At 43.8% G+C, this 13,967-nt stretch overlaps 1 protein-coding gene across 1 annotated transcript in view; it reads right to left on the reverse strand.

Annotated features, from left to right (window-relative positions):
• LOC137300497 (pappalysin-1-like) overlaps positions 1-13,967 on the reverse strand; it is a 249,366-nt gene that overhangs the window by 124,617 nt on the left and 110,782 nt on the right. The window contains exons 11-13 of the mRNA XM_067969581.1: positions 11,414-11,527; positions 7,355-7,490; positions 5,090-5,303 (exon numbers count right to left, since the gene is read on the reverse strand). Coding sequence (XP_067825682.1) covers positions 5,090-5,303; positions 7,355-7,490; positions 11,414-11,527 — 464 coding nt within the window. The remainder of the gene's footprint in view (positions 1-5,089; positions 5,304-7,354; positions 7,491-11,413; positions 11,528-13,967) is intronic.

The raw sequence follows: 13,967 nt of genomic DNA on the forward strand, positions 1-13,967 counted from the left end.
CTCTATAACCTCCTCCAGCCCTATGACTCTCCCCCAGAATGCTCCATTCCTCTGACTCTGACCTCTTGTGCAACACCCGTCCCTTCACCCCACAATTGTCAGATGTACCTTCAGCCATCTAGGTCCGATGCACTGGAATTCTTTCCCTATATGCCCTGCACCTCTCCACCTCCCTCTCTTCCTTTAAGACCATCCTAAAATTCACCTCTTTGGCCAAGCTTTTGATTATCCCTCCTAATATTTCTTCCTCTGGCTGAGTGCCCATTTATGTCTGATTGCAGCTCTGTGAAGCACCTTGGAACATTTTTCTGCATTAAAGGCACGATATAAATGTTGTTGTTCATAGAAGCATTCGTTCATAGAAATTTACTGCACAGAAGGAGGCCTTTTGGCCCATCGTGTCTGTGCTGGCCAAAAGAGAGCTATCCAGCTTAATCCCACTTTCCAGCCCTTGGTCTGTCGCCTTGTAGGTTACGGCATCTCAGGTGCACATCCAAGTACCCTTTAAATGTGATGAGGGTTTTTGTCTCTACCACCCTTTCAGGCAGTGAGTTCCAGACCTCCACCACCCTCTGGGTGAAAAAATTTCTCTTCAACTCCCCTCTCATCCTTCTACCAATCACTTTAAATCCATGCCCCTTGGTTATTGACCTCTCTGCTAAGGGAAATAGGTTCTTCTCGGCCCCTCATAATTTTATACACCTCAATTAAATCTCCCCTCAGCCTCCTCTGTTCCTAAGAAAACAATCCCAGCCTATCCAATCTTTCCTCATAGCTGAAATACTCCAGTCCTGGCAACATCCTCGTAAATCTCCTCTGTGCCCTCTCTAGTGTAATCACATCTTTCCTGTAATGTGGTGACCAGAACTGTACGCAATTCTCTAGCTGTGGTCTAACTAGTGTTTTATACAGTTCTAGCATAACCTCCCTGCTCTTATATTCCATGCCTCAGCCAATAAAGGAAAGTATCCCATTTGCCTTCTTAACCACCTTATCTACCTGTCCTGCTACCTTCACGGATCTGTGGACATGCACTCTAATGTCCCTCTGTTCCTCTACACTTCTCAGGATCCTACCATCTATTGTGTATTCCCTTGCCTTGCTTGCCCTCCCCAAATGCACTACCTCACACTTCTTCGGATTGAATTCCATTTGCCACTTTTCTGCCCAACTGACCAGTTCATTGGCATCTTCCTGCAGACTACAGCTTCCTCACTATCAACCACATGGCCAATTTTTGTCTCATCTGCAAACTTTTTAATTATGCCCCCTACATTTAAGTCTAAATCATTAATATATACCACAAAAAGCAAGGGACCTAGCACTGAGCACCATGGAACCCCACTGGAAACAGCCTTCCAATCACAAAAACACCCGTCAACCCTTACCCTTTGCTTCCTGCTACTGAGCCAATTTTGGATCCAATTTGCCACTTTCCCTTGGATCCCATGGGCTTGTACTTTTTTGACCAGTCTGCCATGTGTCTGCCTTGTCAAAAGCCTTAATAAAATCCATGTAGACTACATCAAACACACTACCCTCATTGACCCTCCTTGTTAACTCCTCAAAAAAATCAATCAAGTTAGTCAGACACAGCCTTCCCTTAACAAATCCATGCTGACTGTCCTTGATTAATTCATGCCTTTCTAAATGGCGATTAATACTGTTCCTCAGAATTTATTTCAATAATTTGCCCACCACCGAGGTTAGGCTGACTGGCCTGTAATTATTCGGTCTATCTCTTTCTCCCTTCTTAAACAATGGTACAACATTAGCAGTCCTCCAGTCCTCCGACACCACACATGTAGCCAGAGAGGCTTGGAAAATGATGGTCAGAGTCTCTGCATGTTCCTCCCTTGATTCTCTTAACAACCTGGGATACATTTCATCCGGGCCTGGCAATTTATCTACCTTCAAAGATGCTAAACCCCGTAATATTTCCTCTCTCACTATGTTTATCCCATCCAATATTTCACACTCTTCCTCCTTAACTACAATGTCTGCATCATCTCCCTTTTTCGTGAAGACAGAATTGTAGTTGCATATTGCTAATTGCTTGCTCTTGAGATAGGCATTTTGTCAGCCTGCAGAAAGGTGTAGGTGGAGAGGAAAGGGTGACCTTGGGAAGAGCACGGTGGGGGAGGAGTGGAAAATTCGAGAGGGAATTGGTACCACTGGTCTTGGGAAGAATAATAAATAACAGCTTCAGGATTGATGGTGCTTGCCCCTTAAAAAATGGATATGTTGGGTGCATGTGGAAGGGAAGCAGCAATGTAAGGTCAGGATTGGATATCAGGTAATGCATTGGATAAGCATACTTTTGCTACTACTGCACCTTTGGTCTCCAGATTATTAGCCTAGAAATGAGTTAAAATGTTTAATATTTTAACTGAGGTGTTAACCCGTTTGTATTTTGGAGTTAAGGATTTAGACACTAATCTTGCAAATATTAATTTCTAGGTTTACATTACAAAAATAGAAATGTATCTGATAGTTTCTTTGCACATTTACAAAAAGTACATTAATTAGTTCAAATATAAAACGTTATCTGGGGACCTGAGGTTGGTTGGATTTTCATCATGGTAGCTTTGCATTTTCACCTACAATAATATCTGTTACCTCATTCATTATTTATAGATCTGAACAAACTCTATCACTCATCAGCATTGTACTGGGAGCTTTACGTTAATATACGATCATTAGTAATTGCCTCATTCAAAGGTCACTTCAGTATTGACCTCAAAAACCATCCCAGCTCTTTTTACTTCCTTCTTCTTCTGATGCTGGTTTTCATCTCATACTTAGTTTGAATGCGTTTGGTGTAGACACATGTTTGGGTACCTCAGCCAAATGACCATTCTTAATTTGTGATTTAATCAGTGTGCAAACTTTTCAATCATAAGGAATTGCAGTCTGGTCCAATCACATCCACACCTCACACACACACACACACACACACATGCGCGTGCACACACATGCACACACATGCACACACGCACACATCACTTTAAGTGGTCAGGAGTACCAGCCCATGCTGATTATTTCCCCCTCCCTAGCCCTGAAGCATTGAGGATAATATGACTTGTGCAATTTAATAGAAAAGACTGATCAGTAGGAATGCTGTCACACTGAATATTCATTGTGTTATCTGTTGAGATGGTAGATTGTTGCTTTTTCAGTAGTTTGGGCTTTGAGATCAAAGAATTTGGCTGGGGCCAGTCATTAAATCGGTCATTCAGACCTGAACATGGAAAATGTGTCTGTTTAGACAATGTTGACAAAACTTGGATTAATTATCAGGTTTTAGTTGTGGTGAACAACGGTCATTAAGATGTCAGGATTCGTGAACATACCAGAAATTCCAGAATTGGTCAATATTCAGAAACTGGACAATACCTGCTAACAAAACATCAGTTCCACTGAAATAGGTCAGAGTATAATAATTATGTTTCTTTATCTCCCCCCTTTTCTCCTCTGCTCTCCTGAAAGAGCTAAGCCATATAAACATATAAAAATGACGGGCAGGAACAGACCATCTGGTCCATCAAGCCTGCCCCACATTCATGACTAGACACCCCGCCCCCTCCCTCCCCACCCGCATCCAATGATAAATTCAAAGGGATCCATCGGTACCTTGCCAACGGGGACATTCTTCATGAATGAGCCTAGGCGGTGAGCAGTGAACGATGGCAGAGTATTCAACCCTTGAGGGCATCCCAAATGAGGCTGATCCTGTATATCCTGTATATAGATAGTGATCCGAGGTGGAAATCCAGCTGATTTTTACTGTTCGTAGCCCAGTGGCACCAAGGTCAGTTCTAACCTGACAAATGCCACATTTGAGGCCGCACCTGAGACCTCACTGTTCTGTAAAGCTCAGTACCAGATGCTGCAGATTTACCCACTAAGCCAGAAGAGAATCATTCCTGTTTAATTTAATACATATGGATTTTATGTAAATCAGCCCATTGAAAGTACTTTCCTGCACTCTCCTCTTTCAAATTCAAATTCTTACACGAAAGACGTTATTTTCAAAAGCTGATTACTGTAAACTGCATACACCAGCAAACTTTGAGACATAAGTTACCTTAGAGGCCCATTTCCATGTGATGTCTGCCAAACTGAAATCAAAGGTTATGGATTTTTTTACACTTAATGGCTACAAACGTAAAAGGTAACACTACTCTAACTAATGAGATGGAAATAGAAGCAGATCACAGCTCATAAAAGGTAACCTTTTCACATTCCAACGCTTTCATGCCTTCAGTTCACCCATCTGTGTTATCAATAAATCTTGGAGTCCACAATCTGCCCTTTCTGCAGTTCTTGTTGATCCACTAACTAAATGGTACTGAGGTGCACATACCTTCGAATTGCATAACGCATTTTTTCTTATCACCTGATATCTAAAAGACAATTCGGACCAAATGTTTTCACAGATCAAAATGAACATTTCGAATTCCTTTCTAGAAGATTCCGTACATGGTGCTTGTGTTTACTTTTCATTAATTTGCTCCCCCCGCCTCGCCCCCCCCCCCCCCCCCCACTGACAGTTTTCTTCCTTTTCTCCCCTCCTTATATGAGTGTTGGGTACCATGGCTACCAGGATCCCTTCCAAGTGGCAATTTTTCATGGGTGAGGCTGAATGAGCAGCAGGAGTTCACAGGCTGGTTGTCCACAGAGGACATCACTGCTGAGCCTCATCCTGTCCTCAACAGCATATTTTCCAACAAGATTCGCTGAAGAACTATCAGGAGCTGGGCCCGAGACTCGAAATTTATTTTTCCCATCCTGACGCCCAGCTCGGGGCACCAAGATCAACCGTAGCATCCAAAACGCTAGCCTAGCCAGAGATCAGCTAGCTCAGCACAGATTGCAAATTGAACCCGGGGCCTTTTGGTTTGTATCCCTCTGTTCCGCACAGTCAATTTTGTTGTTTTTTTTCTTGAAAGAGATAATGCTTTTTCAATTGTGTTAGCTTTGAAGAAGAGCCACAAGGGTTGGTTACGAGCAGTTGACTCTGTCAGCATCATTATTTTATCTGGGAACTGCCGATTAATAAAAGTTGAAAGGTGGTATCAAGGCTCACCTCTGCTCCGTGGGGTTGTACATCTCACTGCTTTGGCAGCTGCTAATTGTAATGGGGTCAAAGTTGTGGAAGGAGCGCAGGGCCACCCCAGAGATGGCAACGTACAGTGAATGGAAGGTAATTAGGATGGCTGTGGTCCTGTAGAATGGCTGACTGAGGTCGTGAATGACAGGGATAACGAGGGGGTTGTTCCTGCAGTTCAAAAGATGCATTCCTGCAGAAAACAAAGGCGGGAGACAAACACTGGTCGTTAAAGATCAGCAAGGCACATCAATCTTTTCAACTGCAATTTTTCATTTAAAAAAACATTTAGACAGCAATAATAAAATGGAGAAAATGTTTTTATGGAAGTGGAGTATTTCTACCACAGTTTTTCAGTTAGCGTATTTACGAAAATAAAATGTTTATCTTCGCCTGACCAGCGATTTGAGAAATATGCATCATAGGTTTTCGTACTGGGATTCCACGAAGATCATCAGACCTTACCCATCTGTCATTAGATTATTGTATTTTATATCATAACAGTGCACTATTTTTGACATGTACTAATTAAACAAAAGCTTTTCCGCAGTGATAGCACTCTTTTCCTTTGGGTAGCATTCAGAAGTTAAAACAGATGGTCCCTGCAATTGGGTCGATGTTTGCATGGGGTCCCCTACACAGAAAGACTTCAAAACCACAGACCTAGAGCATGGAAAACATTGTAGCAAACTGAATGGTTTTACAATTTGTTTTACAGCAAGCAGTTATTCTATTAAAACTATCCTTTCCGAACATGTGTGTCACCTCCCCCATTCACATCTGTGACCTGCTAATTAAGAGTAGTTTATTTTCCTTACTCACAATGCTGTCTTAGTGCAACGCAGAATTAACTGCACCTCAGTGGAAAAGAAAGGAAGTTGAACTTTACAGCCCTGTTGTACTGCAGGTACTGTTTGTACACCAGTACCTGTTTAAGGGTGCATTTATACTTCACAAAGGTGCTGATTTACACTGGCTACTCCAAATATAGGAACAGGAGTAGGCCATTCAGCCTCCCCCTTGCCTGTTCCGCCATTCAATTAGATCATGGCTGATCACAACTCCATCTACCCGCCCTGCCTCCATGACCCTTAATACCCTCGCCTAACAAAAATCTATCAATCTCAGTTTTGAAATTTTCAATTGACCCCCAGCCTCAACAGCTTTTTGGGGGAAAGAGTTCCAGATATGACGTCCTGGTTTTGAAATCAGTGTGTGAAGCTGACGTCTTGGACGTCAAGCGGTGGACCCCCATGCTACTCTGTACTTTGAAACCCGAGCTGCAAAAGGCTTGTGTTCTGAAGTCTGGGTGCGAGATCCAAGGCTGCTGGGGGTTTCAGTTCTGCTGCTCAACTGTGATCTGTTGTGATGTAGCGTGGATAAATCCTTGTTCACACATCAGTCTTAGCATCACAGTAGAGCAGGGATTGCTTTGCCACAACATCACAGTTGGTGTGTAAATGCGTCCTTAAGAGTATTGTGAGCCAGCAGCACAGAGTTCTACTGCCAGTTTTACTTGTCTGGTCAGGGAAAGCAGAGGTAGCAGTTGCTATGAGATTCAAGAAGGCCTCACAATCTTGCCAGAATTTGCCCCAGTAATAGTGCAGGCTTTACGTCAGTGCATTGTGAAAACTGTTGCATAGATGCAAAAGCTGCAGCATAACTGGACCATTAAAAAAAAAGGTGCCTTTATGTGCTAAAAGTACACTGTCGGCAATACTTGAAATTATAATAGGGCCAAACTTATCTTGTTCCAGCAGCAGCGGAGACCAGTGAGTCTCGTGAATGGCCAGTGCATCGCACCAAGTGGAGAGCGGTGCCATCAGGATGGTCGAGCACTGAGCTCTCGAAAAAGGTGTGGCAACGTAAAAGCACCTAAATAAAATAAAAACTCAGGAGAAAGAAAGGGCAATAAGTAGAACTGAAAGGCAAGCAGGGAAAAGGACTGATTGTGGATGTGTGCTTTTACTGAGAAAGAGCTTTGCGCATTTTAAAGACACGGCATGAGATTATCTTTTGAAGGAAGTAAAGATGTGTGTGTTTGATTGCCTCACTTGGTTTTCCTTTCACCCTTTTCAGTTGCTGGTCTTTGTTTGAGTTATTCCCGAAGTGTATCCTCGTGGTGCTGATCCTCAGTACACGGACCACTCCACTAATTGAGCCGTTTGAACTTCCTTCAGGCTTGGAGATAACTACATCCTTTCTAAATATGATCCTTTGTGTTTCAAAACGAAAAAGACTTACCCAGGTCGTGATTCTGATCCTTTGTGTCAACCAACTGAACTGCGATTGATTCTTGCCTTTGATCCATGAGACTACTTCCATCAGTAGCCAGGTGGACAATAACAGCGGCAGCAACCATGGGTTGTGCAAAGTAGGCCTCATTAGGGAGAAAAAGATAAAGATTAGCATTTGGTTAAGAGTGGGGAGGGCGGGCGGGGGAAAGTACTATAAGTCAACAGATTTCTCTAGTATGGCTTCCCTGTGCCTGCGACATAATACGTCACACTCCATTAGTCTTTATTTGACACAACAATAATATATTTTGCAGGTCGTTTTGTGCTTTTTAAGTAACAGACCTGTTCAGACACAGCTGTGAAACCATAGCCTCATTACTGTGAATACCTTTAGGGGAAAAAAAAATGTCTTCCAAACGTCTTTTTAGTGCCTTAACAGTTTTTTGCCAATCTCCCCCCCCCTGCCCCATTCCTGAAGGTACCACATTCTCCAGCTCTGGTACCTCAGCCAAGTCGGCAGACTCCATGTGTGAACCAAGGCAGTGAACATTGCCACCTTATTCAAGTGCAGGGGACATCGTAGTCAAGCCTGATATCCATCCACACATGTGCTTTCCAACAAGAGTTACTGGGTAATGATCAGGAGCAGAATCCCCGCCCGATTTCCCCACTCCTTAGGGCTGCGTAGGGGAGTTGGGGCCAACTGAAGGAACCCTGGCCAAGATCAATTAGCTCAGTCTGGACCAGCCACTGAACCTGAGACCTTCTGGTCTGCATAGGGTCACGTGTCCGTATTGGTGCATAATTTGCCATTGACAAAGATGTTTAAATGTCATTAAGTGGTGAGTTTTCATGTGAGCAATAATGTCCATTCTCGCCCATTGATTGGCATCTGATGCAGAGTTTCCTGCTCAACTCACAAACTGTGGGCTGCTGGTTCAAGTCCGCTACAGATTTGATCAAATAATCTAGGCTGGCACTTCAGTGCGGTGCTGAGGGTGTACTGTATTGTCGGAGGTGCGTCTTTCAGATGAGATATTAAACCAAGACCCTGTGGACGTAAACGGTCCGTGTTACTATCTGAAGAAAAGCACAATTTTTTGTGGTTTTCTGGCCTGGTTTTCTGTTTTTTTTGTGTTTTTCTCCCTCAATCAACACTATTAAAAACAGATAATTTGGTCATTTACTTTTTTTGGGGGGTCCTTGCTGTGCACAAATTGGCTGCCATGTTTGCAGTCATAACAGCAGTGATTGTACTTCAAAGAAGCAATCTGTTGGCTGTAAAGTGCTTTGAGATACCCTAAGGGTGCATAAGATGTTATATAAATGCGAGTTCTTTCTTTCTTTCTTGCAGTCTGCCTAAAATGGCTGAATATGTTTAGGATTCCTTGATACAAGCTAAGATTTGGTGCTACTCGGATGAGAGATTACTGCTTTCCATCTTATAAAAGGGGAACCGATTGAAAAATAATGCTCTTGGCCACTGACTTCACCCATTAGGAAATGCTTTCAGCTATTGCTCTAATTATTGGAGCAAGACATCATAGGTTTTCATAATACGGTTTCTAGACTACAGCGGGTCTTCAAGAGTGTCCCAATGAGTCCACGGGGTCATCCAATTTCTTTATTTGTTGACTTCTGTAGTGATATGCTAGTAAAAAAACACATTTTCCATAATGATAGACCTCATTCCCTTGGGGTAGCTGATGCTATCTTTCAGAGGTTAAGAGAAAGGTGTGCAGGAGTGTGTCAGTATTAACAGGGGGTGTCCTGCAATGTGTCAGTATGTGTATTGCGTCCCCGGGGTGTGACTGTATTTGTAGGGGGTTCCTGAGAGTGCGTCAGTATTTGCAGGGGTCCCAGGAGTATGACAGTATTTGCAGGGATCCCTGGGAGTGTGTCACTATTTGTAGCCTATCACCAGGAGTGCAACTGTATTTGTAATGTGTCCCCTGGAGTGTGTCAGTATTCACAGGGCTCCCTGTGAGGGTGTCAGTAGTTTTAGCATGTCGCTAGGAGTGTGCCAATATTCACAGGGCTCCCTGGGAGTATATCAGTATTTGTAGCGTACCCCTGTGAGTGTGTCAGTATTTTTAGTGTGTCCCTGGAAATGTGTCAGCATTTGTAGCATACATCTGTGTTGGTCAGTATTTGCAGGAGTCCCTAAGTAGGTCAGTAATTGCGTCCTTGGGAGTGTGTCATTATATGTAGCATGTCCCTGTGAATGTGTCAGTATTTGCAGGGGCCTCTGTGAGTGTGTCAGTATTTGCAGGGGCCTCTGTGAGTGTGTCAGTATTTGCATGGTTCCACGGGAACATGTCAGTATTTGTAACGAGACTCGAGGAGTGTGTCATTATTTGCAGGGGTACTTGGGAGTGTGTCAGTATTGGCATGGGAGTGTGTCAATATTTGTAGCTTGTCCCTGGGAGTGTGTCAGTGTTTGTAGCATCTCCCTGGGAGTGTCACTGTATTTGTAGTGTGTTCCTGGGAGTGTGGCAGTGTTTTTAGTGTGTCCCTATGAGCGTGTCAGTACTTTTCTTGTGACCATGGGAGTGTGGCAGTATTTGTAGCATGTCCCTAGGAGTTTGTCAGTATTTGTTGCATGTCCCTGGGAGTGTGTCAGTATTTGTTGCATGTCCCTGTGAGTGTGTCAGCATTTGTAGCGTGTCCCTGTGAGTGTGTCAGTATTTGTAACATGTCCCTGGGAGTGTGTCAGTATTTGTGACATGTACCTGGGAGTGTGTCAATATTTGTAGTGTGTCCCTGGGAGTGTGTCAGTATTTGTTGCATGTCCCTGGGAGTGTGTCAGTATTTGTAGCCTGTCCCTGTGAGTGTGTCAGTATTTGTAGCATGTCTCTGGGTGTGTGTCAGTATTTGTAACATGTCCCTGGGAGTGTGTCAGTATTTGTGACATGTACCTGGGAGTGTGTCAATATTTGTAGCTTGTCTCTGGGTGTGTGTCAGTATTTGTAACATGTCCCTGGGAGTGTGTCAGTATTTGTGACATGTACCTGGGAGTGTGTCAATATTTGTACCGTGTCCCTGGGAGTGTGTCAATATTTGTACCATGTCCCTGGGAGTGTGTCAGTATTTGTAGCGTGACCCTGGGAGTGTGTCAGTATTTGTTGCATGTCCCTGTGAGTGTGTCGGTATTTGTACCATGTCCCTGGGAGTGTCTCAGTATATGTAGCGTGTCCTTGGGAGTGTGTCAGTATTTGCAGGAAGTTACACAGAAAAGTACAAAAGTCACTACACTACAACCGCCATAGCTGTCTGTAATTTTTACAATACTTTTGCATCCTCATTTGAAATGCAGTTTGTTTTTATGTTAAGATTTTAAAAATGAAGGGCATATTTAATAAATTCTGTGCACATTTAAGTTATATGCTGAAATTAATTATTAGGTGTTCCCTGAAAGGGTAAGTTGATTTCCTCATATGGAACTGAGCTATGGAGGTCCCAGATTTGATCCATGTCTTGTGCTGAGTTAGCTAATTTCAGTTAGGTGATGGTGTGGGTGTCCCATTGGCTTCAGCTTTCCAGGGGAAGGAGGAGGGCATAAATGGGCCAGGGTTTCTGCTTCTGGTTGCTAAATAAAGAGAAAGACTTGCATTTATATAGCGCCATTCACAACCTCAGGACGTCCTAAAACACTTTACAGCCAATGAAGTACTTTTTGAAGTGTAGTCACTGTTGTAATGTAGGAAACGTAGCAGCCAGTTTGCACACAGCAAGGACTCACAAGGAGCGATGTGATTATAACCAGAATGATTCCTGCTGGAAAGTGTGGATGTTGGTTCAGGAGAGAGCCTGGCTCCACTGTAATGCTCCTCACGGTCAAACAGCCAGTTAAAGCTGGGCTCAAAAATAAAGAATGGCCAATTGAATGAGGTAGTAGAGAATGGTGAAATTATCCCTCAGCACAAGACAGCACCTTCAAGCCATAAGGTGAGAGAGTTGGCGGGGGTGAAATATAATTGTCAAATATTGTTTGCTTTCACTTGGAGTACAATGTGTTCGCTATGTTTTAGGATTCATTTCAAGCCTTCCAACGTAATCTACCTACCTTTAGCCAGTATTTTGCTCTGAAGAAGGGAATTCTGTGAAGTGCCTCCACACATGGGAACCAGGCATACTGAGCCGTTCCATCTGACAAGTCGACGACCTTAGTCTTACACACCTGAAGGAAAGTATACATGCATTAATTTATATGTCAATAATATGATTAGGAAAGTACTCTACGGCCAAGTGACTACATATCTAATTTACAAATCTAGCCAAAGATGCTGAGTGTATTCAAGTAGAGTACAGATTACAGAAAATACCTGTACAGTGCCAAATTATGCTGGCTCAGGCTGCCTTTTGTTGAGCCAAACCTCTTTCCAACGCAATGATGGAAATATCAGTGACAATGACAAAAGTAGAAATGATAGAACGTTTGCAAACTATCAACTGGTGTACCTGCAGAGACGGTGACATCATCTTAAAGAGGGTTTCCTGTGGCATTTCTGGAGCGTGAGTGATTTGTAGGTGTTTTTGTTTCCTTTCTGATGAACAATATTGCAAACTGCATATCATAAAGTTTGCACATTTCTGGCACCAAACACTGCCCCCCCCCCACCCCGAGCATTTGGAAATTATGTCCTTGACTACAAAATTCATTCTAATACCAATGGGTTAGTAGGGTACTTCCCTAAACTGCGGTAGGTCTTTCTGCATCCACAACTGAACAAATATCAGTTCCCTTTTAGGTCTGGCTCAATAGGCAAACAGAGCTGCTGTTACTCAGTAACTGGTTGTCCAGAAATATCCAGAGTTGAATCGACATGAGAACATGAGTGTTTCCACTCAGCCTGCCTAGTCCACTTGTAGAAACATCAGAATTCTGCTTTCCAGATACAATTAAACTGAATATTTAGACCATACAGACCAGAAGGTCCGTAAAAGAAAGATTTGTATTTATAGAGTGCTTTTGCATCCACAGGATATTTCAATGCACTTTACAGCCAATTAATTCATCTTTTAAAGTGTAGTCGCTGTTGTTTTCTCGGCAAATGCGGCAGTCAATTTGCGCACAAGCTTCTACAAACAACAAATGTTATAAATGGTCAGCTAATCTATTTTTTTGGTAATTTTGGTTGAGGGATAAATGTTGGCCAGGACATTGGGAGAACACTCCTTCTTTTCTTTGAATTGTGCCATGAGATGTTCTGACGTTCACCTGTACAGCCAGTTTGGGCCTCAGTTTAATGTATTCTCCGACAATGCAGTGCTCCCTCAGTACAGTACAGAAGTGTCAGCTTAGATTATGTGCTCCAGTGTTGGACTGTGGCAGGTTCGATCCCTGGTCTGAGTTGAATTAATTGATCTCAACTGATCGGATGGGCATGCGGAAAAAAAATCAAACAGGGTTTTTTTAATTCATTCATGGGATGTGGGCGTCACTGGCAAGGCGAGCATTTATTACCCATCCCTGATTGCCCTTGAGAAGTTAGTGGTGAGCTGCCTTCTTGAACCGCTGCAGTCCCTGTGGTAAAGGTACTCCCACAGTGCTGTTAGGAAGGGAGTTCCAGGATTTCGGAACGGTGATATATTTCCAAGTCAGGATGATGTGTGACTTGGAGGACAATGTGCAGGTGGTGATGTTCCCATGCGCCTGCTGCCCTTGTCCTTCTAGGTGGTAGAGGTCGCGGATTTGGGAGGTGCTATCGAAGAAGCCTTAGTGAATTGCTGCAGTGCATCTTGTAGATGGTACACACTGCAGCCACAGTGCGCCAGTGATGGAGGGAGTGAATGTTTAAGGTGGTGGATGGGGTGCCAATCAAGTGGGCTGCTTTGTCCTGGATGGTGTCGAGCTTCTGAAGTGTTGTTGGAACTGCACTCATCCAGGCAAGTGGAGAGTAATCCATCACACTCCTGACTTGTGCCTTGTAGATGGTGGAAAGGCTTTGGGAAGTCAGGAGGTGAGTCACTCGCTGCAGAATACCCAGCCTCTGACCTGCTCTTGTAGCCACAGTATTTATGTGGCTGGTCCAGTTAAGTTCCTGGTCAATGGTGACCCCCAGGATATTGATGGTGGGGGATTCGGCAATGGTAATGCTGTTGAATGTCAAGGGGAGGTGGTTAGACTCTCTCTTGTTTGAGATGATCATTGTCTTGCACTTGTCTGGCGCGAAAGTTACTTGTCACTTATCAGCCCAGCCTGGATGTGGTCCAGGTCTTGCTGCATGTGGGCACGGACTGCTTCATTATCTGAGGGGTTGCGAATGGAACTGAACACTGTGCAATCATCAGCGAACATCCCCATTTCTGACCTTATGGTGGAGGGAAGGTCATTGATGAAGCAGCTGAAGATGGTTGGGCCGCGGACACTGCCCTGAGGAACTCCTGCAGCAATGTCCTGCGGCTGAGATGATTGGCCTCCAACAACCACTACTGTCTTCCCTTGTGCTAGGTATGACTCCAACCACTTGAGAGTTTTCCCCCTGATTCCCATTGACTTCAATTTTACTTGGGCTCCTTGGTGCCACACTCGGTCAAATGCTGCCTTGATGTCAAGGGCACTCACTCTCACCTCACCTCTGGAATTCAGCTCTTTTGTCAATGTTTGGACCAAGGCT

The sequence above is a fragment of the Heptranchias perlo genome, chromosome 31 (genome assembly GCF_035084215.1).
Source record: "Heptranchias perlo isolate sHepPer1 chromosome 31, sHepPer1.hap1, whole genome shotgun sequence".
Lineage (NCBI taxonomy): Eukaryota > Metazoa > Chordata > Chondrichthyes > Hexanchiformes > Hexanchidae > Heptranchias > Heptranchias perlo.